At 43.2% G+C, this 27,537-nt stretch overlaps 1 protein-coding gene across 1 annotated transcript in view; it reads right to left on the reverse strand.

Annotated features, from left to right (window-relative positions):
* CDH17 (cadherin 17) overlaps positions 1-23,684 on the reverse strand; it is a 28,738-nt gene extending 5,054 nt beyond the window's left edge. Inside the window, exons 1-15 of the mRNA XM_082233644.1 lie at positions 23,551-23,684; positions 21,793-21,878; positions 15,948-16,049; positions 15,715-15,852; positions 13,950-14,088; positions 12,077-12,235; positions 9,701-9,900; positions 9,186-9,320; positions 8,076-8,229; positions 7,405-7,620; positions 6,062-6,138; positions 5,225-5,416; positions 3,644-3,888; positions 2,428-2,558; positions 1,172-1,402 (exon numbers count right to left, since the gene is read on the reverse strand). Coding sequence (XP_082089770.1) covers positions 1,172-1,402; positions 2,428-2,558; positions 3,644-3,888; positions 5,225-5,416; positions 6,062-6,138; positions 7,405-7,620; positions 8,076-8,229; positions 9,186-9,320; positions 9,701-9,900; positions 12,077-12,235; positions 13,950-14,088; positions 15,715-15,852; positions 15,948-16,049; positions 21,793-21,861 — 2,188 coding nt within the window. The 5' untranslated portion in view covers positions 21,862-21,878; positions 23,551-23,684. The remainder of the gene's footprint in view (positions 1-1,171; positions 1,403-2,427; positions 2,559-3,643; positions 3,889-5,224; positions 5,417-6,061; positions 6,139-7,404; positions 7,621-8,075; positions 8,230-9,185; positions 9,321-9,700; positions 9,901-12,076; positions 12,236-13,949; positions 14,089-15,714; positions 15,853-15,947; positions 16,050-21,792; positions 21,879-23,550) is intronic.
* Between the last annotated feature and the right edge of the window lie 3,853 nt (positions 23,685-27,537).

The following is a 27,537-nucleotide window of genomic DNA, read 5'->3' on the forward strand; positions in this document are numbered from 1 at the left end:
CATATGTCTCTTTTGGGTACTGCCATTATGGCTACGTAGGACCAGCGCTCAGAGAACTGAGAGTGCTATTTGTCTATCTGGTAATAAATAAGTAAAAAGGAAGACCTGTAAAATGGAATTCGGGGGGGGGGGCAATCCAAGCAAATGATTGGATACTCATTGTCCCGTTGATTTAAATGGCAAATGCAAGCATGTGTTTAACTCAATGGAAATCTATGGGACTTGGGCTGGGTCAAGCCTGTTACCTGAATCTCAGCTGCAGGTGCAGATTCATGCTCTTCCCCAGAGTTTCACCGAAGTTTCCTTACCAGATAGCTTCTACAGTTTATGTGATCTCTCATATGACATAAAAGCCACCTCTAGAAAACTAGCAGAATCTAAAGGAAGTTTAGCGTGCACTTCCATGTTACTTGCTTCCAGGGGGTGAAATGTTTACAACTCCATCAACCCAGAAAATTATGACAGTTTTGCATTGTGATATCGCATGATGTTTAAAAATTTAGTACGGCATGGCAGTATACTGATCAAAAAGCCACAGTTCCATAAAGGAGCATTAGATTCCAGGATAGAAGTGGTAGCATTATAATCGGGGAAAACTAAGACAAGAATCCTTGTGCCATGAATTAGAAATGTGACTGCATTTATTGTGTCTTTGCTGGGTCCGAGTCTCTACAATAGGCAGGAACAGTGGCGTAGCATGGGTTGTCAGCACCCGGGGCAAGGCAAGTAATTTGCACCCCCTAACCCATGGACTTGCACCCCCTAACCCGTGGATTTGCGCCCCCTAACCCTACCCCCCAGATGTTGCGCCCGGTGCGGCCGGGCCCCCCTGCACCCCCCACGCTACGCCACTGGGCAGGAATCCATACCCAAATGCATAAATATTGAACAGTTTAAAAATAACAAAAAACCTGTGAAGCAGAGATGCAGACCTGAGGCCTTCCAGATATTATTGGACTCCAGCTCCCATAAGCCCCAGCTTGCATGGACTAATGTTAGGGATGATGGGATTTGGAGTTCAGCAACCTTGGAAGTTCAGAGTTTCCCCATCTCTGAAAATATATACGTCATTAACTCAGAGTCCCATAAAAAGGCTATAGAGCTCCTTCCTAAAATGGATAGCTCGGTTGCATTGGGGTTGCATTTGCCATGGAACTGATCAAAAACTTACCATCAGGTTTAGAAACATTCCAGTTTTGTATTGCATCTGCACCAACAAGGGCATAAGTGAATCTCTGAACATATGAACGTTCATCCGGATCGGAAACTTCGATTTTCGTTTTCTCGTTTCCTTGGAGAGGGTGGCAGAAGAACACAACGTTCTTATCTAGCCTTGGAGGGTTGTCGTTCACATCTTTCAGGTTCAGTCTCAGCTGTGCTGTGGAGCTCCGAGATGCTTTAGCTGTGGAGTGGAACAGGGTGCAAAACAATATTCCACACTGACGGGCAGGGGCTCTCCAAAGTTTCAGAAGCTCTCTGCCACTGAGTGGGAGGGGGTGTTCAGCATGACAATATTTGTGAAATGCCAGCAGTGGCACTTGGGAGCATCATTTGCTATGTTCTTATGTGGACGCATGACTATAGTATGTGCCAGCCTCTCTGCATTTAAAATAATGATGAACAGATTGCTAGTTGATACTGAAGAAAAAGAAGAAAACAAGTGAGGGAGAGTTAGACTCCTCCATCTTCTCCAGTCTATCCAGCATGTTTTCTTGAGGGCATGAAGCTTCTGCATTTGGGAATTATAAACACCTAAATATCTAAATATAAACAGCCTCAGTCCAGTATACCTGAAGGAGTGTCTCCACCCCCATCGTTCTGCCCAGACACTGAGGTCCAGCGCCGAGGGCCTTCTGGTGGTTCCCTCACTGCAAGAAGCAAAGTTACAGGGAACCAGGCAGAGGGCCTTCTCGGTAGCGGTGCCCTCCCTGTGGAACGTCCTCCCATCAGATGTCAAAGAGATAAACAACTACCTGACATTTAGAAGACATCTGAAGGCAGCCTTGTTCAGGGAAGTTTTTAATGTGTGACATTTTAATGTATTTTTAATCTTTGTTGGAAGCCGCCCAGAGTGGCTGAGGAAACCCAGCCAGATGGGCGGAGTACAAATATTATTATTATTATTATTATTATTATTATTATTATTATTATTATTATTATTATTAATCCAGGCTATGTATGTAGCCAATTGGCACCAGCATCTGCCCTTTGTACCAGAAAGCTATAAGCTATCCTTTTAAAAATCCCAGAGTGCTTAATGTAGTATCAGTCCAGGGAACTGTGTGACATTTTTAATGGTGGTGCCATTGAGACCCAATATGCAAGGGGAGGGGCACCAATGTAGGATGGGCCTGCCAGGGAAGGGCACTTTATCCTGGGTCACCTCTAATTCAGGAGTCACTTCCTTCCTTTCTTTTTTTTTCTTACTTTGCTCAGTTGCGACTATTTGCACCATGTAGGTTTGTTGAGTTTCCCGGTCCAGCGGGGCAGCAGTATATATTGTGCCATTGAGAGGGTCAATCCGCAGCCAATTCCTGGCATCACTTTTCAGCGCGTACCTTTGCAAGAAGAAGGTCAATATATAAGAACCCAGCTTATTCATAAAGCCTGATGTGCTTTCACTGATAGCTGGTTACAGATGCAGGAATGTCCTATCAAAACAGTTGCACAGACGCTATAGCGCTAGTGACTCATTCCCCTTCCCTGTAATGCAAAGGAAGGAAGGGGAACCACACCTAATGGTCACAACTCCCTGAGTGTATATGTGTATATATCTAAGCGGTAATTAACATAAAAACAGTATCACTAAAACGAAAATACAACATAAAATCAGTAAAACAGTAGTATAAAATAAAGACTGGGTTAAGTTCAAGGTGTTACTATTCATATATTCCGCAGACCTCAACGTCCCAAATTCACAAATCATTACTATTTGTATATTAAGTCCTTAACAGCTTGGGGCTGGTTTACTTGCGGGATTGCCTTACCCAGTATGTGCCACATAATACTTGTTTCTGCTCTTGAAAGAAATTGATCTTTAATGCAGCAGAAACTACACTTTATAGAACTGCTGGCTTACTGACATCAACTGGCAGCCTTCACCGCACTATTTTCGATATCACCTTAAAACATTTTTGTTTAGGCAAGCCAATCTGGACATGTAAAATGTCAACATGAGTTTTAAACTCCTTTTTAGCTTACCACTGATTTTAATTATCTTTTGAATGTCTTTAAAAACCTGTTTCTGTCTTGTGTTGATAATTTAAATGTAGCTTTTTTTGTAAACCGCTTCAATGATTTATTACAATCCTGCGGGATATAAATTTTGTTAAATAAATGAAACAATACAGAAAAAAATTACAAATATGTATTAAGGGAATTCAAACAGATCAAAGCAGAGTCCGGTCTTATGGGTCAGGGAAAGCCTGGGCAAAAAGATAATGTCTACACAGTTACAAGCCCTGAGTGTCCATCTTCCAGAGAAATGTTTATCTTCTTTCCCCCTGAAATCCCCGCTTCTACACAACCTTTAAAGTTGCAGGAGTCCCACTCTCTGTTGCAGCTGGCCACCTTAATTCAACGATATGATTAACGTAAAGTCTACTTTGACCATGATTAAGTTTAGAGAGAAAATCATCTTTACCTTATCGAGTCACCCTCTGGATCAAAGGCAGTCGCTGTTGTCAAAAAGGTACCCACAGTAGCATTTTCAGGTATATCCACTGTATGGGTGGTTTTGAGAAAAACTGGCGCTTCTTCCACATTAATAACTATGACTCTCAAGTAAGCAACAGAGCTTGAATTGTACTGTACCCCAGTCACAAGAGGTTCAGGATTTGTGGCGTGGATTGTGAGGTTATACACATCAGTTGTTTCAAAATCAAGAGCCTAGGAAAGCAGGGAGAGAAAACCCAGTTGTATCAGGAATAGCTAGATGAACAAATGCAGTGGTACCTCGGGTTAAGTACTTAATTCGTTCCAGAACCTGAAACTGTTCTTAACCTGAAGCACCACTTTAGCTAATGGGGCCTCCTGCTGCTGCTGCCCCGCCGGAGCACGATTTCTGTTCTCATCCTGAAGCAAAGTTCTTAACTCGAGGTACTATTTCTGGGTTAGCGGAGTCTGTAACCTGAAGCGTATGTAACCTGAGGTACCACTGTAATGGATCTTGGTCACATCCACACCCTATGTTTAAATCACATGCCTGCCCCCAAAGAACCTTGGGAAGTATAGTTTGTTAAGGATGCTGGGTATTGCAGCTCTGTGATGGGTCACCTACAGATCCCAGGAATCTTTGAGGGAAGCCCTGTGCTTTAAATGCACTTCAAATGTATGTTGCGGATGAGACCATAGACCTATGGCAAGAGACCACTTGGGAAACTGTAGTGATCTCCACTCCCAGTATATTTAGCAGTCTCTCATCATTGTACAGTGGTACCTTGGGTTAAGTACTTAATTGGTTCCAGAGGTCTGTTCTTAACCTGAAACTGTTCTTAACCTGAAGCACCACTTTAGCTAATGGGGCCTCCTGCTGCCCCCGTGCTGCCGGAGCACAATTTCTGCTCTTATCCTGAAGCAAAGTTCTTAACCTGAGGCACTATTTCTGGGTTAGGAGAGTCTGTAACCTGAAGCATATGTAACCTGAAGCATATGTAACCCAAGGTACCACTGTAGTGCTTATTATTTTATTTTATTTTTAAAGAGAGAGTTGGGGGAGCAGCCAAGCACTCTTGAAAGTCACACCTCTGCCTTGAGAGCTGTCCTCTAATCCCTATGGCGGCTCCGTATGGAGGAAATTTAGCATCCTCAGAGGCATTATTACCTATGTTGTACCAGTTTTTGACATGTGGTAAAGCAGGAATGGCCCTCCAACTATTGTAGGACTCTAGCTCCCATTGGCCCCAATCGGCATGGCCAAAGGTCAGGGTGATGGGAATTGTGGTCTTGCAACATTTGGAGAACAACAGGTTCATTCCCACCAATAGATTTTTTAAAAACTGGAAGTCAGGCACAAAACTCTGAGAAGAGCATTCCATGGTCTTGCTGACAGGATAGAGAAGGCCCAGCCCTTGGTCACAGCTTGCTTAATTTCCGTAGGTGGGGTAGCCAAGAAGAGTCTCCTCCAATTACCTCAATGGATGGCCAAGTTCTTAAGCCCACCTCACTTAAATGTTAAGCTTTCTTTACTCATGATCCATCAGGGAAAGAAACAAAATTTATTCACCTTCTTAATTGTAACATCTCCTCTGTTTGTTTTTGAATCTGTCACTATTATAAAAGTGTTGTTGGGGTCTCCCTTATCGATTTTGTACTCAATCTGAGAGCTTCCAGTGAAGGGTTCGTCAGCATCGGTGGCTTGGATTTTCCGTATTACTGTTCCTAATGGTATGTTTTCTGGAAGCGTCACAGAGCCATACTAAAGAGAAAAGAAGAAACAACAACAACCAGAACAGATGAAGAGAAACTTCTTAATGATAGAAATAGCTTGACTATGGAACTAGTTACAAAGGTGGACAGTGGACTCTCGCTCATCTACAAGGGCCACATCCAAACAACGCCTGGTTTAGGGCAGTGGGGATGGTCCCCCCCCCCAAAGGTAGCGAACCAATGCAAAACTATGACATAGTACATTTGACAACATGTGCATGGAAGGCAAGAGGGGAGAGGATGCCAAATTATGTCCTCACTCTGGGCTCTGTATTACTACAATCTGCCCAGCTCTATGATTTTATATCTAACTGAAACTGCATACGCAAAAACCTGCTTCTACATCAGTATCACATTTTCATTGTCAGGGGGCAATTATTTATTGGATCAAGGTGGAATCTACACACGTTTAAAAAAACACTGTGAAAATGCTTTTTTTAAAAAAAAGTTTTGAAAAATACATTGAATTTTGCATAGCTCATTGTTGCCCTCTAGTGTCACATTTGTATATTGCACTTCACAACACATTTAAAACGTGTTTTCTGCCTCCGTGAAATGAGTCCCAAGATCCCTGATCGAGTGAGAGGCGTTTTCTAGATACTACAAAAGCAAAACCAGTTAAAAGAACACTCACGTCCAATTTTTCAAAGATTGGAATCTGATCGTTGGTATCGATGACATTGATCCGTACGTTGCACAGCGTTCGGAATACTGTTGGGAAAAGAACAGGACAGGATCAGGCCCAAGGCTGCTCTGTGTAGAACAAGGGTTCCCAAACATTTCAACTGACTACTTCAAGCAGGCTGCCTCTACTGTTAGAGGCCAGCCAAACTATTCTTTGTGATCACCAGAGGAGACCCAACTAGCAATACTGCAGTCAGATGAATTGCCAGCTAGAAACCTCTCAGAGATGAGCTTTTCAAGCTGTAGCACTAAGCCTCTGAAACACCCTCCCCAAAGGCTTCATCAGTTGGTTGTTTTAAGAACATTTAAGAACTCATTTATGGGTCCCGGCCATGATGGCTATGGTCTGCCTCCATTGCTGGCGGCAGTATACCTTTGAATACCAGTGGAGAGACTGCTGCTGTGTTCAGGATTCCCATGGGCATATGTTTGGCCACTGTGAGAACTGGGAGCTGGGCTGGATGGGCCATTGGCCTGATCCAGTAGGTCTTTTTCTTATATTTTCATCTACTCAGGCCTGTTTTGATATTTAGGAAGATTATTCTATTATTCTATTCTGTTGCTAACTGTGTTATTTTAACGATGGGAACTTTCTGGGTTGTTGTTGCTGTTTTGAATCTTTACAATGGCAAATTCCATGTGAGGGATTATTAGGAAAGGAACTGAAAATAAAACTGTCAATATGATAATGCTGTTTTATTGGTGATGTTTAAAAACCAATAAAAAATGTTTGAAGAAGAAGAAGAAGAAGAAGAAGAAGAAGAAGAAGAAGAAGAAGAAGTCATCAGAGTGGAAATCTATGGGTGATGGACATATTGTTGAGGCCAGGTAGGATTTTTTTCCACTTGGCAAAGTGGCACCAACCATTTGGTTTTCATCTACCTCATAGCAATCGTCACAGCTTTGTGAGGTTAGGCATTGGGTAAGCCTTTGTTTGCCCCTCCTCATTAAGGGTATCCTGTTAAAGGAATTGGGGGGGTGTTTGTGTGGATTTTGTCTGATGCCCAGACATGGGCTAGGGCCACAACCCCAGCAGGGACCCTTTGGGGTTCCCCTATTTGATGTAAGTCATAGGACTCCCCCTATTGGTGGTTTACCCTTAGATGGAGTCCCTGCAGACAGGCAGGAGTCGAGATATAGCCTGGCTTCACCCAATGCCTAAGGCAAGCTGCTCACACCTGTAACCCATAAAGTTGTGGCCTATTTGAACCCATAAACCAAAATGCTCATGTCTGTGTGTTTATTATCCATTAGGGAACTGTGGGTCACAGGGCCTTGGCACGCAATACCAACCTGAATCTGTCACCTCCACCGTCAAAGAGTAGTTAGAGACTAGCTCCTTGTTTAAGGCAGAGGCAAGTAAGTTGACATTCCCAGTTCCACGTTCGATGCGAAACATATTATCCAAAGGCACTTTGGGGCTCTGATCCACAATGTCGTAGTATAGGCGGGAGTTTAAAGTGTTTTCCTGGTCTCTGTCCGAAGCATGAAAAGTTCCTATGAAATTCCCTGGTGGCGGCAAAGAAAGTCAAAATTAGTCGAGCAGCAAATAAACACAAGGCAGATGAAAACAAAACACGTTGTGGTGTGAGCCTGTGTCTACCCAGAAGTAAGCCCCATTGAGTTCAGTGGGGTTAACTCCCAGGTAAAGGATGTGCAGGATTACAGACTTTGCAGTGCTCGTGAGAATATTTCAGGAACCAATCCCAAGCAATAGAAAGACAATATTTTAAATAATCTAGGACAAAGAGCCTGAAATGACCCCACTATTCTTGAAGCTGCTAGTAGTACAGGCCTGCAGGCAAGGGACTGATGCATATATATATCAGAGGCACAACTGTCCAAATTCAAAATGATTGTACCTTTGCTCACTTTTGATTGGCACTGTGATTAAGGTTGACACTGGTTTCAGCTATCTGGTTTCTAAGGGAGCTGTCTGGTAAATTTTTGCCGTGTTTCCTTACCTACAGGTTCGTTGTCCTGAACTTCAAATACGGTCAAAGCTTTGTCACACACAGGGGGATTATCATTGATGTCTTCAACTGTGACGTTAATGGTCAGTGGATAAGATAGTGATATGTCTTCGTCTTTATCTTTTGCAACCACGTAAAAGGAATACTAAAATGGGAATATTGTGATTAGGAATTGCAACAATAGTGAATGTTTATTTTAGTCCTGCAATGGGTTATATGTAGCTCTGGATGGAAGTGCGGGAGGGGGGATTGGTTCCATTTGCATCTGAATGCAAATTGACCAAATTCATACTTTCCAAATCAATATGTGAGTCCTTGAAAATTTGCGCTGCAGTTTTCCCATGCAAGGAAAAAAAATGAGTACAGGAAAAGCACACATTAGGGGGAATTGTGCACAAAAAGGCACAATTTATATGACAGTGAAAATAATGTGCAGCATATTAGGTAATGTATTCTAGAAATGCATATATTAGGAGAAAATGCTTGCAAAAATCTGTATGTTAGTGGAAATACATACAAAAATGTTTACACAATTTCATAGGATTTTTTCTTTTAAAAAATGGCAAACTGATGCAGAAATGGATCCAATTGAAATTAAGGTTAGGGGGGAAATGAAAGAAACCAAAATTGTCAGATTCCTCCATCCTAACCATTGGCCCTCCAGATGTTACTGGACTACAATTCCTATCATTGCTAACCATCGGCCGTGGTGGCAGTGGCAGATCCACACCTTGGTTTCAGAGCACAGCCAGCCCACATGTAAACCATATGAATTCCCTGAAAGTATCTGGGAACTGTAGTTTCCTTCACATAGCTACAATTCCTAGCGCCCATAACAAACTACAGTTCTCAAAATTCTTTGGGGGGGGGGAGTCATGTGCTTTAAAGGTGTGGCATGGATCTGCCCAGAGGCTATTTGGAGGTGGAGTCCAAAATAGGTTCATGTCTACCAATTCTCCACCCCTGATTCAGTGTGCAGCCAATGCAAAGAAACAAACAAAAACCAGATCAACATTTGGAGTAGTAATAGTGACATGCTTACAATCATTTAGCTTCCTCCACCGTTAAAAATATATTGACAGCCCTTTTCCAAATACTTACTGCATCTTTTACTTCTCTGTCTAGTGGTTCAGTTACATAGACAGTCCCGTTCTGGGCAACCATAAATGGGAGTTTAGTGGGAGGCGTTTCCTTTTGCCGGATTTCATATTTTGCACCTGGATCATTCCACTGTACCTATCACGTCGAAGAAGAGTAAAACAGCAGGTTTAAATCCTTCATATATCCATGCCTAGCAACTGCGGTCCTCAGATGGGCACTGTTGAGAGTGCCACATGCCCCAAAGGGGTGCTTAGCTTGTACTAGAAACTGGGCTTTTAGTGTTGCAACTCCAGCCCTCTGGAATCCAGACAGGTGTCTAGTATCATGATAGCTAGGTGCCTACTGGAGACATTTTTGTTTAAAAAGGTTTTCCTTGAGATGTGACCCAGTCTTTAATTGTACATCTGTGGTAATGGTTTTATGGATAAATGGAGCACGTAAACATGGGAAATTGAAAATCAGACTTTGGATGGTAGATTTGATTCCTGGGCTTGTTGGCGATTGCCATATCTTACCTGAGTGATTCTCATGGGGTGGGGCTCTGTAGAATTTTCCTTGAGCTTTACTAGTGGAGGAGACTTCCAGAGGTTTTCCAACACGGTGACAATCACGTCAGCATCGCTGGGGAAGGAATTCTCTGACTGCCCTGCCATATCTTTTACTCTTACAGCGATAGTGTAATTGATCCCATCTGCTGGATTTAAATACTTAGCTCCTGGAAATCAAACAGAGAATAAATGAAACAATTATTGAACTGGCACCAACATTCTCTTGACAAAAGCCCTCTGCAAGTGTAACATTGCAAAGGTTGCAAATAATGACATGCATTTTTCACCCAGAGAAAATTCCCCCTCCCTTCACTTGGCAGCAGTGCTTTTTCCCCTTAAAAATAGGTTTAGGGGTACTCTCATTTTCCTACGCATATTGAAATACTGCCCCTTAATGAAGCCAAACTTAGATTCACAAAATGTTTTGGGGTATGCGTACCCCTGCGTCCCCCCAGAAAATAGCACTGCTTGGCAGCCTTAACCATGGCTATCTTTTTGGCAGCTCACACAAATGTCACAATCATGTCACTACTGTTGACAGGTGCTGAACCCATTACTCCTGGGGGGAAACACAAGTATTTTGTAGTTCTGGTTAACTGGGTTACATGTACATCAACAGCAGTTATCATGATGTCTCCTTTAGATATCTTTCTCTATCTCTCCCTTTGCTTTCTAGCAAAACCATGATACTCATTCCTTGAAAACCATGGTTCACCTGTCACTAAAAATTCACATGCCTCCCCCTCTTTTCTTCTCTCTAGAATGAATTCCTCCCCCGTGTCCTTCATTGGTGTATTCCAGACATAGGCAAACTCGGCCCTCCAGATGTTTTGGGACTACAACTCCCATCATCCCTAGCTAACAGGACTAGTGGTCGGGGATGATGGGAATTGTAGTCCCAAAATATCTGGAGGGCCGAGTTTGCCTATGCCTGGTGTATACGTTCCTCTAATTTAAAACAATTATATCATGCCTCTCCTATAAAATAGTCCAAGATGCTTCCTAGCATAAACAGAAAACAATAAAGTCCAAATTGACAGCTCACTTCAGTTTGAAACAGTGAGACTATTATTATTTGAAACAAAGAATATTCCGTAGAAACAGCAGGAAAAGAATTGCCATAGGCGGTGGCGCAAACCAAACCCTCATTTATGCCCTGCTTGTCCCTCCACCCTGCTATCTGAGTTCAGCTGGTGTTTTGCCTGCTGCCAAACCTGGCCACATGGCCATATTGCCTTGCCCCGGGTGCTGACAACCCACGCTACGCCACTGCTGCTCTGCAAAACTCCATCAGCAGGAGCGGGGAGAAATTAGGATTGTGCCCTAAAACTAGGTTGGACATGTAGCTTTACTAAAACAAGAAAGATCTTAACATATGGCAGAAGATTGTAGGAGTTTTAGGCAAGACAATCATTATTCAGGAGAGATGTCCAAAGCCTTGATACAACTTCTGATAAGACTTTCTTTCCTTGATCCTGACAAGACAGACCACTGAGATAGCTGGAACACTTAAAAGAGCCTGTGCTTATGTCTTTAGCAAGAAGTCAGCTTCATATACGAGGGATAGTAGTCTTATAAGTAATCTAGTACCCAAACATAAAGGGTCTTAAATGTAATCACCTACATTGCTGCACATGTAAAGCTAATACTGGCAAAGGAAGGGAGGAGATACTTAATTCAAAAAAGGGAGGGAGGGACTGCACGCTCCTAAATCTATGTCCAACTTTGCAAGCCATGGTTTACATATAGACCACTGTACTGTTTACAGTGGTACCTCGGTTTAAGAACTATCCTGTTTACAAACGATTCAGTTTACGAATTCCACAAACTGGAAGTAGTGTCCGGTTTGTGAACTTTACCTCGGTCTAAGAATGGAATTCAAACGGTGGAAGGGCACCGGGGGTGGGAGGCCTCATTAGGGAAACCGCGCCTCAGTTTAAGAACAGTTTCGGTTTAAGAACTGACTTCTGGAATGGATTAAGTTCGTAAACCGAGGTACCACTGTATATCTGTATGGAGCCAATGTCTGAGGGTATATGTCTTGTTCTGGCTTCTACCTTCATCTCAGAGGGCAAAACAACTAACAAAAGTAGCATAGAATCTGATCTCACATTCACTAAAACATATAGGGTGTTTTGTTATTGGTTTGTACTAGGCATTCACTCAGAAATTCAAGGCACATTTGCAAAGCTGCTTCTTCCCCACAAATCTAAGTAGTTCAGGAAAAAAAATTGGGGGGGGGTTGGATGTGACCACCTTATATTATTAACAATGGTTGGCCCAATTTTTCAAGTCAGACTGCTTAGTTGTTTGGAACTTGGTTCCACAAGTAGACTCGCCTACCAGCAGCAGTTGTGGAAATTGCTCCAGTGACATTGTTAATCTGGAAAAGCATCGTTTGATGAGGGTCTGGGAAATGTTTGCTAATGCTGTAGCTCAGTTGCGCATGGGGAGTGGTGGGATCATCACGATCAGTAGCAGTGACGTATGTGAAGGGCTTTCCTGTTTGGGTGTAAAAAGAAAAATAAAGACATATCAAAAAGACAAACTGTAGGTATCATTCTCCACTGAAGACGAACCACCGACAGTAATCCACACTTTCCTAGTTTAAAGGAACCGGGCAATGTTTTCAGAACAATAAACAGCAAAATTCCTGGTTTATAAAATAGAAAGATCAATAGGTCTTCTCGGCATTCTAGCACGCTAGGTAAAAATATGATAGTGACCTTTCACATTGGGATTTTTAACTTTCTGGAGTTATTTATTTAGAATTTATTTTCACAGCTTGGAACAAGCATATCTAACAATAAATAAACATATACCACGAACAAAGACCAAAGTGGCTGATCGTTTATTCTGTTAAGAGAATGACAAGACAATCTGGTATCCGCATACCAGACAGGCACAATAATAACTTGAGTCCTTAATCATGAGGTTAAGGGGTGATATGATAGCCATGTTCAAATATATAAAAGGATGTCACATAGAGGAGGGAGAAAGGTTGTTTTCTGCTGCTCCAGAGAAGCGGACACGGAGCAATGGATCCAAACTACAAGAAAGAAGATTCCACCTAAACATTAGGAAGAACTTCCTGACAGTAAGAGCTGTTCGACAGTGGAATTTGCTGCCAAGGAGTGTGGTGGAGTCTCCTTCTTTGGAGGTCTTTAAGCAGAGGCTTGACAACCATATGTCAGGAGTGCTCTGATGGTGTTTCCTGCTTGGCAGGGGGTTGGACTCGATGGCCCTAGTGGTCTCTTCCAACTCTATGATTCTATGTAGAGCTCTCCATAGGTTTCTGTAAGTTCAAAGTGGCTTTCTCATTTGGTCTTCATGGCACACAAAATAAATAAATGGTTGCCATGCCACATAAAAAGAGAAAGGGTTTGATTTATCTCTGGCTGATTTTACTTGACAAGCAAACTACAAACAAAACAAAAAAAACCCACACCTTTCTGGGCTTCATGACTACTGTGCATTTACCCTCTTATTTTATGTCATTTGAATCTCTATTTTGTCAGCTTTCAGGTTCACATTCCCAGCTGTGGTACCCAGAGGGGGGAGAAATGTGGAAGTGGGATGGTTTGGCCAGACTCAACCATAACCACTTGAAAAGAAGTGGGATAATATACTACTCAGCCCACAATGAGCACAGCTTTCCAGATGAGGCACCAAACACACAACTGAAACACATGTGCACGCAAACTGGAGAGTCATGAGATCAGGGGTCCCCTGCAATTGTATGCTTAGTGATGGCGCAAGTTGTACAGTGGTACTTTTGGATGTGAACGGGATCTGTTCCAGAGCCCTGTTTGCATCCAGAAGTGAACGTAAACTGCGCCCGCACGCCTGCGCGTGCACGGGTCATGATTCGCCGCTTCTGCACATGACGTCATTTTGACTGTCGACACATGTGCGAGCGGCGAAACCCGGAAGTAACATGCTCTGTTACTTCCAGGTCGCTGCAGCGCTCAACCCGAAAATACTTATCCCGAAGCTACTTCAACCCGAGGTATGACTATACTTGGGAAGTGGATAACCTCTTCTGTAACGAAAGAGTAGCTTTGGTATCATCTATGAAATTTTTAGCTCCTCTGCTTTCCCCCCTTTCTTCACCTCGGACACAGCTTAACAATCACAGTTTTAAGTTAATCTTAATGTCATATTTGTCAATCATTACAAGCCCCAAATAATGTCAAGTAAATGTGGAAATAAATACCTGGGCGGGAGTTTTGTCTCACTGCTGCGAAGTACTCTTTCTGCGAAAATTGTGGAGGGTTGTCATTGACATCGATAACATTTATTGTGATGGAATATGGGCCTTTCACTCTCTGCCCATTTTCATCCAGACCTTCCACCTAATTTGAGGCAGAAAGAAGAGATATCAAAACAAGGTCATTCAACAAGTATATCTAACAAGATTTAGGTACCACCTCATTGTAGCAAAACCTTTAAGCAGTTTACAGTAAGTCACAAAGTTTTGTCGTTCCATGTTTGAGTTGAACTGGCTAGGATGGAACTGCATGTTAGGAGTGATATGGAAATACCATTGTGGTTTCCCCTCCTCTGCTTCATATCATCCTTCTCTTGATAATTCATTAGGCGAAGAAAGCTCATTTGGTCCTGGATCCAGGACTGAACCTAAATTGGAATGGGTCCAAATAATCAGTATACCCAATGCTATTTTTCTAGAAAAAGAGGTGCCGGAACTCACCATGAACGTCTCCCTTGTTCTCTTATAATGGCAATGTTTCCAACCTGAGAGTGCTGGAACTGAGTTCCTGTGAGTTCCAGCTGGAAAAAAAGCCCTGAGTATACCCTAAGAGTCCAATAATGCCTGCAACTCAGTCATAGGAGCCAATTCTTAGGGCCAAGCAGTTCGTAAGCATGCCAGTGCAAGTAGATAAATAGGTACCACTGCGGCGGGAAGGTAAACAGCGTTTCCGTGTGCTCTGGTTTCCGTCACGGTGTTCCGTTGCGCCAGAAATGGTTTAGTCATGCTGGCCACATGACCCAGAAAGTTGTCTGTGGATAAACACTGGCTCCCTCAGCCTGAAAGCGAGATGAGCACTGCAATCCCATAGTCACCTTCTGAAATATACTCGGAGTCGAGTGTGGATTTCATGCTCTTTATTCAGCTCATAGTAGTGAGGAATGCTAGTTCCCCCAAAATGTCTGCTTTATATACATTATTTACACAATGAGTCCCACGTGATTGGCTAATTCCGGGATTCTCCTGTAGGCCAATCAGGTTGCGGATTCACTTCCACCTGGAGCTGGATTGGGTGGCTCCTGCGGACCAACTGCTGCATTCTGGATCCTATTGTTCTAGGACCAATCAGACTGCTGCATTCTGAATCCTATTGTTCTAGGACTAATCAGACTGCTGCATTCTGAATCCTATTGTTCTAGGACCAATCAGACTGCTGCATTCTGAATCCAATTGTTCTAGGACCAATCAGACTGCTGCATTCTGAATCCTATTGTTCTAGGACCAATGAGGCTGCTGCATTTTGGATCCTATTCAACTCAGTACATAACACCTTTGACTGGACTTAACGATCCAGGGGTCCTTTACCTTTTACCTTTACCTATTGGTTCTAAGGGAAAGGGCCACAGGGCAGTGATAGAGTTTCTGTCTTGCATGCAAAGGCTCCTAGGTTCAATCTCTAGCATTTCCAGGTAGGAGTGGGAAAGATTTCTGGTCTGAAACCCTGGAGAGCCACTGCCAGCCAGTGCAGTCAGTACTGGGTAAGATGGACGAGTGGTGTAACTTGGTGTTTAAGGCAGCTTCCTATGTCCCTATGGTCATTGTGATGGGTTAGTATTTTTTGAGATGGATATTGCTTTTATGAATAGTTTTTATTCATTTTTATGGCTGCACTTAGTTATAGTGTACTTGGAAGCCAACTTGAGAGGGCTTTGACTGGGAGTATTTAAATAAAATATTAGAAAGAAACAAAACTGTCACATCTTTCTTTTACCTGTAGATTGTAGACGTTTCTGGTTTCCCAGTCCAGAGACCCATTAACATACAGAGACCAATCTATCGGGTAAATAGATATTTTGCCGTCTGTCACACCAGTCAGTCTCAGCTTGACAGTCGGAGGTTGCAATGTAAACTAGTACATGAGGAAAAGAAACAAATCAGAACTCCAGTTTCCCATTCTCAAATATCAAACAGTTTTGAAAGTGAAGAGTTTAGACATCCGTTTACCCGATAGATATAGGTGATTCCTGTCCTCCCCTCTTGAACAGAAAAAGTCTTGTCCTCCAGAGGCCCACTTATATGTGGGTCATCTGTACCTTGGCAAATGACCTGCAGGAAAAATGAGAAAGGATCCCAGATTATTAATATTGTCCATATTAATTAATAAAACTTTGGTCCTCCTACCAGGGCGATATAATTGTAATTCTGTGTCATTGTTGCAGCAGCGGTGACACTGCATTGGCTGAAAAAGGGAATTTCTCCTTACAACATTTGATAGATACTGTGTGACACAATAATATAGATGAATAGATAGCTATTTAGCAGTAACATAGCTTCTAAGTTTTTATATGTGAAGTTTGCAGAAGTCTAAGCAACCCAGAGATGCCCACAAGAGCATTTGACTTTCAGATTTTAGAGCTCGAAAATAATCAGATATAGAATGTGAATTGGTTCGTTCCTTTGCAGTTCCCCACTAGAAAATGTGAATGGTGAAAATGGAAGATTTAGCATATTGTGAGTATTTGCAAACTCATGCTGCTTAGAACAATGAAACCTGTGTAAGTAAAGATGCAGTCCTACACACACTTGAAAGTTGGTCCCACTGAGCTCATGAAATGCAAGTAGCTACCTTCCGGAGCCAAACATGCATTTCTTAGCAGATGCATAGTTCTTTTTTGCTGTTTCCACAATAGGATCAGGGCATATTGCCTTTTGTCATAAATGCTAGGGTGACTACAGTGCATTCAAGGGTGGGTGGAATGACTCAAGTTCAACAGTCCATTAAAGTGTTGCATGTGCACATGTTGTTCGAAGGTTGATTCCCCACCTAGTATCTTGCAAGAGCTCCTGTAGAGATAATAGATGCTGTAAAGCAAAGCTTTTTCTAACGCATATGCTCTATTGCCCTTCTAAACTAAAGGCACATGGGACATTTCTTTCAGACTTTCATTTGACTGATACTGCGAAGGCTAAGGTGGTCTTTTTTGCCAAAAACAAACATTTCGCATAGAGTCCATTTTCTAGTGATCCCTCACCTCCCACCCCTTAATATATTTTGCTTGTAGATAGAACAGCCCACAACTAACACTGTGTTCTGAGGAAATTTTTGTTCTAGTTCCGTTGTTTTTTTCAAAGAATGAATACTTGAAAAGGAGTATCATTCTCTGTCCTTTAATCAACTGTTTTACCTTTTCTTCTTTGCCTTTATCAGGGATTTTCATCTCTCTGCTTTCATTATAAATACATATACAATCATCTGTTCTACAGCTGGGGAACGTTTGTTTTAATTTCAGAGCAATCCAAAGGTGGGGTGGGAATGGGTAGAGCAGAGTGGCAGATACACTGCTGCTTCTCAAGCTCTGCTAGTTCACACCTGCCAGAGCAGAAGGTGAGGCATTTCTCTCTCACTACACTAGCTCAGGCTTATGTGCTCCTGTCCTCTTCCCCTTTCATCTCACCATCTCAAGCTCTAGCTTCTTCCTTCACTTCCTGGTTTGGCCAAACCATAGTTTACTATGATGCCCAGTTCTGATAAACTAGAGATTGCTTCTAAACCAGAACTGGAACCAATGATCTGAAGTGATTTTCAGATTCTGTCTTAGAGATAGCCTGTTGGTTGCTTGATTTGCGGGACTAAGTTACAGAATCAGAACATGTGAGGAGAAATGGGAATATGCATGCCCTTGATGGCCAAGCCGTGGTTTAGCAATTATGCATGAATGTCTCTCCGTTTTAAATTGTGTGTGTGCTCCTATCCTAATTTAGGTTCTCTAGTTTATCTGTTCCGCTAGCTTACATTGTGCCAAAGGCCCCCATGATGTTCATAGCATTTCCTTTCTTCGAAATGGGTGAAAGGAATACATTGAGCTCTGTATAATTAAACAAGATCTTTTATTGGGTGAAGTGTTTATAGAGGTCTGCTTTTGTCATATTTTATAGGGAAATATGTCTGTTTGGAAAGAGCAAAGTCTAATTCTCTAACCGAAATCCAGGGTTCAAAGTTTAGTTCTTATATCAGTGTATAGATCCTTCCCTGTCAATTAGAAATGTTTTATGTGAGCTGTAAAATGTTGGGCTGCCTGGTGAATCATTATTTAATGAAACAGTGAGGAGGGGCACTTCCTTCTGTTTCCTCGTTCCATTTACTGTTTGGCAGCTGCTCCGATGCCTGCATGAAATGGCTGCAAGCAAAGGACAGTTTCAACCGTCAGTTAGTAAAATCCCTGGCAAGAAATATTTAAAATGCAGCATGATGATTCATAGGATCTCACGTCAGGTCAGAGGCAGCAGCCATAGTACAAAAATCCATGGTTCCATGTCTACAACAAGGTTTCCTGTTCTCTTGCAGCAGAAGAGAAAGCAGATATATTTGTTTCCTTTAGAATAGGCAGGAAGCGTGAGCCATCCTTATCGTTTGTTCAGCAGGGGACTGACCATTACTAAACCACTGAGCCTCTTGGTCTTGCCGATCAGAAGGTCGGCGGTTCAAATCCCCGCAGCAGGGTGAGCTCCTGTTGCTCTGTCCCAGCTCATGCCTAATCTAGCAGTTCGAAAGCACACTAGGTACCACTGTGGCAGGAAGGTAAATGGCTTTTCCGTGTGCTCTGGTTTCCGTCCAGCGGTGTCCCGTTGTGCCAGAAGCGGTTTAGTCATTCTGGCCACATGACCCAGAAAGCTGTCTGCGGACAAACGTCGGCTGCCTTGGCCTGAAAGTGAGATGAGCACCACAACCCCATACTCGCCTTTGACTAGACTTAACCGTCCAGGAGTCCTTTACCCTTTAACCTTTATATGGCCAGGGCAAGCTATACCATTAGAGATAGCTGCCTCAGGCAGCAATGTTGTGGGCAAGTGTTGGAGGTCAGAGCTATGTGTGCCAAATGGCTTGTGTTGTGGGGTCTAAGCTAGCTTGCTGCTCTCTACTGCCAATGAGGATACTGTTACAGGATAGCTATTAAAGTAAGATACCACTGCCAGTATGATTGGCTTCTGGACATGGATTTGGGAAGGTGCAAAATGTCTTGGACCACTCCTGCCTACGGCTTGTCTGATTTGCAGAGGGAGCAGACAATCCAGATCACCTTCCTGGGGAAAAGTGTACCCCGAATCAGACACACAAAAGTCATGGGGACTTCAAGGAGATGAATATGTAGTTTGTGGGCATAATGTAGTGTGGGTCACTGATACTGGACTGTGCTGCGTATATCAGATGACAGCAAACCAGTTAATTTGGTGCTGAAAAACCAATTAGGTTAAATCCAATCATGCCATATATCAAGTCAGAGATGTGAGGAAGTGTTGTTGGGTACCTGTTCCACAATATAATTATGAAATATAACTGCTTTTTAAAATATAAGTGGACATTTGGTTCTCAGAGACAAACAGGTATTGTGCTATTGACAAGTGGGATCTGCAACAAATTTTTGCAGAGTGGAGTATTGCTGTTTAACCAGCCACACCCTTCTCAAAAATACTCCATTCCATTCCATTCCCACTCGCTTCCCCAGCAATATGTCAGCATTCCATGGCCACTGAGTCTGCTTTAGTCTTCATGGGGCTATTTTGGGGGTTTTCTTCCAAAGGATTTTTGTACTTCTGCCAACTTCAGGGTTCCCATAAGCTTGGTGATATATTATTCCTCTCAGACTACATAAGGATCCACATTCCCCTCTGAACTTTAGAAATAGAGGGAACAATTTAACTTAATTTGATATATATTTTAAATATTGTATTTTTTTCCATAGATATCCCGCTCAAGGATGACAACATACAGCTCAATTGTGAGGGAGCTTCTGGGTAGAGGGTTTACTTGAGTGTCAACATGCTAAAGTATTACTTCTAATACCTCTATCCCAAAGGCACACTGATTTCTAGTTGTCCTAACAGACTGCAATCCTATGCAAAGTTAATTGGAAGTCTCATTAAATAGAATGGGGTAAACATCTGCGTAAACATGTGTAGGTTTGCTTCCTGTGGTGTGTCAAAAGCTAATTAAATCAAGGGTAAATCTCATTTGCAAATGAGTGGGCTCCCTCCCTCAACTGAAATTTAGTTTTAAAAGCCAGTGCCAGTGTTTTCAGGGTGGGCTGTTAGGATTGCAGTTAGGAGTTAGGGTTGCACTGGAGATAGTAAGCAGCAGGGTGGAGGGAGAGTCAGGGAGCAATAAATAAGAGCAATGGCTGAGGTCTGCTTAAGTCCAAGGCTGCTGTGACTATGGGAGAAGCAAGAACACCTTGGAGCCTCAGTGCTCTCAGCACCTCCATCATGGGCTCAGGTTTGATATATGTGTAAACAGTGCTTTTTTCTTTAAAAAAAATGTTTAGGGGGACTCTCATTTTCCTACTCATATTGAAATATTGCCCCTCAATGAGGCCAAACTTAGATTCACAAAATGTTTAGGGGTATGCGTACCCCTGCGTCCCCTCAGAAAAAGCACTGTGTGTAAATAAACCACATATCATGAAGACACCACAGTCTCTGCTGTGCCTCATTGTCCGAAAGGAAACACAGACCCTGGGTGAATGCAGTTGAAACTCCTGGAATCTCACACTGCTATGCAGATTTCGGTGGCCTGTAACAATATGTTATTCTCAGAAGTATATGCATTTTTATTCACACTTTCCCCTAAAATACAAATCTTAAAACTTTTCTTCTTCTTCTTCTTGGGGAACTGCATTACAAATTCCAGAGGATGACTGTCTTTTGGTTTGTGTTCTGTTTCAGGTAGTGAAAATTAGGTTGGTTTGTCTAAAAATGTAAAGTGAAACAAATTTCTCCCCCATCCCTAGGTGGGACTCAAGAAGCACATCCCAATTTTTTCTCTCCAAAAATTTAAAATGAAAGGTTTACAAATGGGTGATGCATTGCTCTGCTGTGTAGTCTTAATGCTGTTTGCTGCTTTCTCCTGTGCTAGTATTGTATACCGTATTTTTTGCTCTATAAGACTCACTTTTTCCCTCCTAAAAAGTAAGGGGAAATGTGTGTGAGTCTTATGGAGCGAATGCAGGCTGCGCAGCTATCCCAGAAGCCAGAACAGCAAGAGGGATCGCTGTGCAGCAATCCCTCTTGCTGTTCTGGCTTCTGAGATTCAGAATATTTTTTTTTCTTGTTTTCCTCCTCCAAAAACTAGGTGTGTCTTATGGTCTGGTGCGTCTTATAGAGCGAAAAATACGGTAGTTAGGAACTGAACAGCTTCCAAATTTTCTTGAACTTTAATTTTAAAAATGAAAGTATTTTTTTTTAAAAAAAGTTTTCCAAAATTGTGCAGGTGTGGGAATGGCATCACTTATTGCTAGGAATGGGGAAGATATTTGACTCCTTAATTCTCACTTCCTAAAGCAATGAACAAACCAGACAGCAATTATCTTTCAAAACTCACGCTTCTCTAAATTTTGCGATGCAGTTCTCCAGTTGTACAAAAATGTGTCTTTTAGGGGAAATACACATATTCATGAAAATTACAAAAAACGCATTACATATGGAGAAATTGCTTGCGAAGATGTATATATTGCCCAAAGAAAGCTTCCAAAACTTTACATCAGGAGAAAGTCACTCTATAATGCTGATAAATTTTCACAAACGATTTCTCCGCATTCATTAACTCAAAAAAGGTACAATCCCTGTCTCCTATCTATCTGTTAACTGCTGTGGGAAAAGGACATTGATTTTCCTGGCATGATCCTATGGATTAGCGCAAATTAGAAAATATATAAATAAATAAATTAACAAACAAAGCACACAACCAAAGACTCTTCCCATCGTGATCTCTGGACTTGCCATGGCATACGGCCAGAATAAATTGTTTCTTCTCAAATAGTTATTTAGAGAGTTCCTATGGTGTTTCTTGACTTACCAGATGAAGTATGAGGAGACACCCAAAGTGATGTGGATATATTTTAAGCATCTTGGTGAGAACTTCCATTCCAATTATTCCAATTCCTATAAAACAATCACAGAAAAGATCTCGGGTAGCTGTTATGAGCAGGTTTAAATATTCAGGCAAGCAAGTAACGCCATTCAACTGTACCAGTGGAAGGGGCTAATGGAGTGCTGGCCCACCAACCTCAGTCTCCCCTCAGCCCCCCCACCTGCCTGTTTTGTTCCTTACAACCAATTCAGGGGTTGCCACTGCCTGTCAGCTTTCTCCTTAGTGTTGCCCCTGGTAGAACTCTGCAGGGAGGAGGACAGGAATAAAACCAGAATTAGCTGGTTCAGCCCCTCTGGCGCCATCTACTGTTGGCCTCCCTGCCTGTCACAATAGGCGGCAGCCACCACTGTGAACCACCATGGGGCCTCCCCAGACAGAAAAACCCTTTCCCACAAGGATATGACTCCCCTTTGTTCATTGGGAGTATCAGATTTTCTTTTTAAATAAAAGGAAAACTCAGACAAAGCAAATCACCAGTTAAGCAAGGGGAGTTGGCAGGAAGGTAGGACAGGCACAGATTATGGGGCTTAGGCTCTCCTTTGCAACAAGTCCCTTCTTCTACCCCACATCAAGTAGATGGGTTGGATCCAAAGGTTCCCCTCTTCAGTGAGAAGGAGGCTTCCTCCACCTGAGAAAGCTCTTTGCACCGGAGGAAAAGAACCTTTGGACCTAAAAACAATATCCTGTCCTAACTGCCCTATAATGTAAGGGAGTGAGGTTTCTCTTGGTTCTTTATAACCAAAGAAGGATAGAAAATAGACTCCAAGAGGGACGAATTAAGGCACAAACTAAGGAACTCTTTCCCCCAGAAACAGTGAGGACTTTCAAAGTAGCAGGGAACCGAGGGGACACCCAGCAGGGATGCTATTGAGAGTGCAATAATAGGGGCTCACTATTGTTATCATACAGTCCACCGTCTGCACCCTTCCTCTAGGGAGGATGCTTAGTGCAAGCTCCCCTTTCCTCCCTCTAGGTCCCTCCAGTTCTACCTGCAGAAATATGAAATATAGATTGCATCACCTGACATGGACAGGGACATAAGAGCATAAGAAAAGCCCTGGTGGATAAGGGCAAAGGCCCATTTCTTCCTGGTTCTCACAGTGGCCAGCCAAAGGAAGTCTGGAAGCAGGACCTGGGTGCAAGAGTGCTCTCCTCACTTGTGATTCCCAGCTAAAGTGGTACCTCGGGTTACATACGCTTCAGGTTACAGACTCCGCTAACCCAGAAATAGTACCTCGGGTTAAGAACTTTGATTCAGGATGAGAACAGAAATCATGCGGCAGTGGTGCGGCGGCAGCAGCAGCAGGAGGCCCCATTAGCTAAAGTGGTGCTTCAGGTTAAGAACAGTTTCAGGTTAAGTACTTTACCTGAGGTACTTAGGTTAAGTACTTAACCTGAGGTACTATTTCTGGGTTAGCGGAGTCAGAGAAACACTGCCGTCAGCAGTGCAGGTAGAAGAACATACCCATTGTGGCTAATAGCCACTGATAGCCTCGTCCTCCACAAATGAACTTTTGGATTTTGTAACAATCAAAAGAAATTCCTAACAGAGACTGTCTTGTAACAGCAAACAGCCCTCACAAGCAGCAGGGAAGCAAATTCTCACTGACAAGAACAATCAAAAGAATCCCATACAGTATGAAAACCTCCCAAGAAATCTTGTTTAGAAGATCACCTCCTTACCTGGTGCACAAAAACCTCGATCTCTTCCGAAGGGTATTTCCACACCTGCCCAAGATGGTGGTGCCTGCCTGTGTCTCTCAGAATCCTTGGCAGTTTCTAAGCCTCTCCGCAGGGTTTTGATCAAACATTAACTTCCTTCATTGACAAGTCCCGATCTTAAACGGAAAGGTGTGGCTTGAAATGGCAACCATGGTAAATAAAATGCAAAGGAGCAGTTTGGAGCAGAGCAAATCCCTCTTTCACACACTCAAACACACCTCCAAGTCACGTATCTTTCACCCCCGGAACTTTCATGTGAGTTTTTATTGATTGAATCATAGAACTGGTTGAAAAACATACCGAGAATGAGGTTGCTTCAATACATGTAATATTTGAGCAACGATTATCAAGAATGTAAAGAAGGGATAACCCTTCACAGTCCATTGTTACAATCATATCATTATTTTGGTTATAATGGCTATCAGCCAAGCTCAAAAAATCAGGAATTGGTGCACCATCATAACCTATCTATGATGCTAATCAGTTAATCAGTCACATCCAAACCATAAACCATACAGTTAAAGAACTATTATATGAAATGTTCTGGGGTTTCTCCTGACTCCTTAGAGATGATGGGGTGGGGGCACACAGGGGGAGGAGAAAGGGGTAAAAGCCCTGTTGTGCTGACTCCTGCTAGCATATCTATTTTGTTGAATCTGGTCCAATGGGTCTACTCTTGAGTAAAACTTAGCTGAGTACCATCCCATTCATTCAAAGCACTATTATACTCCTTTTAGTAGTCATGGTTCCCTCACCAAAGAATCCTGGGAACTTAATTTGTTGAGGGCAATGAAGCTTCAGTTCTCAGAATTCCCTGGGAAGAGGGATTGATTGACCTAACACTCTAGGAATTGTAACTGTGAAGAGAAAAGGGGTCTCCTAACAACTATCAGTGCCCTCAACAAATTGCAGTTCTCAGGATTTTGGACCACCAGCCATAGCTGATGGAAGGCACTTTGTACAACGAAGGGCACCTGAGCCTCAAGCAACTTCCAAGCTACATACCCACTCCTTCAGAGGGAATAGAACCCCATCATGAGCAGGCAACCTCTCATCCATCTGGTCTAGGGAACCACCAACTAACAGTACCTCAGTTTTATCTGGATTTAGCTTCAGTTGGTTGCCTGTCATCCAGTCCATTACCCAGGAAAGACAACCCAGCACACCCACTGCCTCACCTGCAGATGTAAAGGAGAAGTAGGGCTTTACAGCGTACTCCAAACCTCTGTATAACCCTACTTAGTGGTTTCTTGTAGATGTTAAACAGCATAGAGGATTAAATCAAACTCTGAGGAACCTCAAGGAAGGCTCCACAGGGCCAAAAAAGACTCCCCAAGCATCAACTTCTGGAAACATCCATCCAAGTAGGACTGGAACCACCAAAAGTGGTGCCATCCACCCCCAACCTAGACAGCCGCTTCATAAGTATACCATGGTTGATGGCATCAAATGCCACTGAGAGCTTGAGGAGAATTAACAGGGACACATTTTTTTTGTCTCTCTCCTGACAGAGGTCATCATACAGGGTGCCAAAAGCAATTTCTGTACCCAAACCGAGTGTAAACCCCGATTGAAATGGAACTAGAAGATTAGTTTCCTTGAAGAACGCCTGGAACTGGTTTGTGATCACCCGCTCAAGAACCTTGCCCAAGAAGGAGAGACTAGCAGCTGGTCGGAAGTTACAAGCAGGAAGGGATCACCTCCTCTCACAAGGAAGCATTAATCACCTCCCTGGCCCAGCCAACTGTCCCCTCCCTGCTAGTTTTTATTAGCCAAGCTGGGCAAGGGTCCAGAGCACACGTTGTCGCCTTAACTGATCAAAGCACCTTGTCCGCATCGTTGTCCCTTACTAACTGAAACTCATCCAACACAACAGGACTAAATAGTGCTCTGGACACCCCTTGAGACTTATCTGCTACTACAGTGGAGTCAAGATCCTAGTGGATGTAAGCAGTTTTGTCCTCAAAATGCTTTGCAAACAAGTCATAGCAAGCTACCGTCGGTTCTACCAAATCCTTCAGGCCAGATTGAAGGAAGAGGCCTTGCACTACCCAGAAAAGTTCTCCAATGGTTGCAATGGTGACAACAAAGTACAGTGGTACCTCAGGTTACATACACTTCAGGTTACAGACTCTGCTAACCCTGAAACAGTGCTTCAGGTTAAGAACTTTGCTTCAGGATGAGAACAGAAATCGCGCGGCGGCAGCAGCAGCAGGAGGCCCCATTAGCTAAAGTGGTACCTCAGGTTAAGAAGAGTTTCAGGCTAAGAACGGACCTCCAGAACGAATTACCGTATTTTTCGCTCTATAACACGCACCCGACCATAACACGCACATAGTTTTTAGAGGAGGAAAACAAGGAAAAAAAATATTCTAAACGAAACATTGGGTGTATGATTTCTGTGGTTCATGCTGTGGCCACAGACATGTGATCTGACGGTGAGTTTGGGGTAGCCCAGTGCAAAAATCCTGAGGATCCATGTGGATCCATGCTTTGTAACCACGTTTTAAGTGGGGAGGGAAGGAAAAGCACTCAAGGGACAAGGAACACGCGTGGGTTGGGTGGAGAAGGATGCTATTCATAATGCAGAAGAGGGGTATAAGAGGAGAAGGCTCCTCTCCTCTCCCGCTTTGCTGTCTCAAAGCGGGCCATGGAGGAGGTAAGGAAGGGGAACCATGGATCCTCTGCTCACGATTGCAGCAGATCCCCCGCCATCCGTAGGCATTCCCTCCATAACACGCACAGACATTTCCCCTTACTTTCTAGGAGGAAAAAAGTGAGTGTTATGGTGCAAAAAATACGGTAAGTACTTAACCCAAGGTACCACTGTATGCCTTCTTTGTTGCCTTCACTGCCACTAGGTAGGCTCAGTCATGAGCCCTCGCCAGTGTTTGATTGCATTCGACCGAATCTTTTCTCCACTCGCATTCCAGCTGTCTCCCAGCTTGTTTCATTGCCCTAGGCTCCTTTCCCCTCTTACCCTCTTAGATGTTCTGCTTTCTGTTCCACTGTTCAGACGCACGACAGTCTGAGCCTTGGAAAGCTTTGTGTGCTTTTTAAGGCTCTGGTCGGCAGCTTGCGTGCTGAACTGAGCTCACACATAGAACTGAAAGAGGATGTGGGAAGGACCAATGCTCTTCCTCTGGCCTTTTACATGCATTTCAGGGCTCAGGTCAGCAACTCAGGTTCCAATCATTGTATACACCCCTTTGCACATTGCTGAGAAGCCCATAAGAAATATGCCCTCTAACATCATTCCCTTAGCACAGATACATTCCCTCTGATCCAGACTTTTTTTTATGGAGGTGACAGCTTTGATGTGCAAATGGAGCTATCCCATTTGAAAAAACCTATTTATTTGAATAGACAAAACAGAGCTGAGTTAAAATTATGGCTGTACACAGCCCACCCTATCTGATTTGAGGCATGACCTGGTGCTTCAGAGCAAACCTGATCCCTCCCAGGATAACCTAGGACCAACCCAACCCAGATCTAGGCCCATAACTGAATTGGGGGCCTTGCACAGTATTTAATTGTGCTTTCAAACCTTCATTAAACATGCAGTGGAGGGAGACAGGAATGCACGCAGGCTAGCTTCCTCCCTGCATCTCCTCCCCACCCTCAGTTCTCACCAGCTGAGTGACCCCCTCCTTTGCCAGCCCTAGACTGCCACAGATGGACCTGAACTGAGCACAGTTGATCTGGGGCTACCTCAGCCCAATTGGCCCAATTTAGTTTTGGAGCTGGGATTCAGCTGGAGCCAACAAACAGCCCTAGTACGCGACACATGGCTTCATCTTCTCAAATCTGCTCCCTCTGTTAATGGCACAGCTTATATTTGCAAGGCTTTCATATGTGCAGCAGAATGGATCCAAACAACCGGGACCTATCATGGCCAGCCCTACCATCAGACAGCAAAAAAAATAAGTTATTATTGTTCTGTGTTTA

The sequence above is a fragment of the Podarcis vaucheri genome, assembly GCF_965113315.1.
Source record: "Podarcis vaucheri genome assembly, chromosome: 8".
NCBI classification, from domain to species: Eukaryota; Metazoa; Chordata; class Lepidosauria; order Squamata; family Lacertidae; genus Podarcis; species Podarcis vaucheri.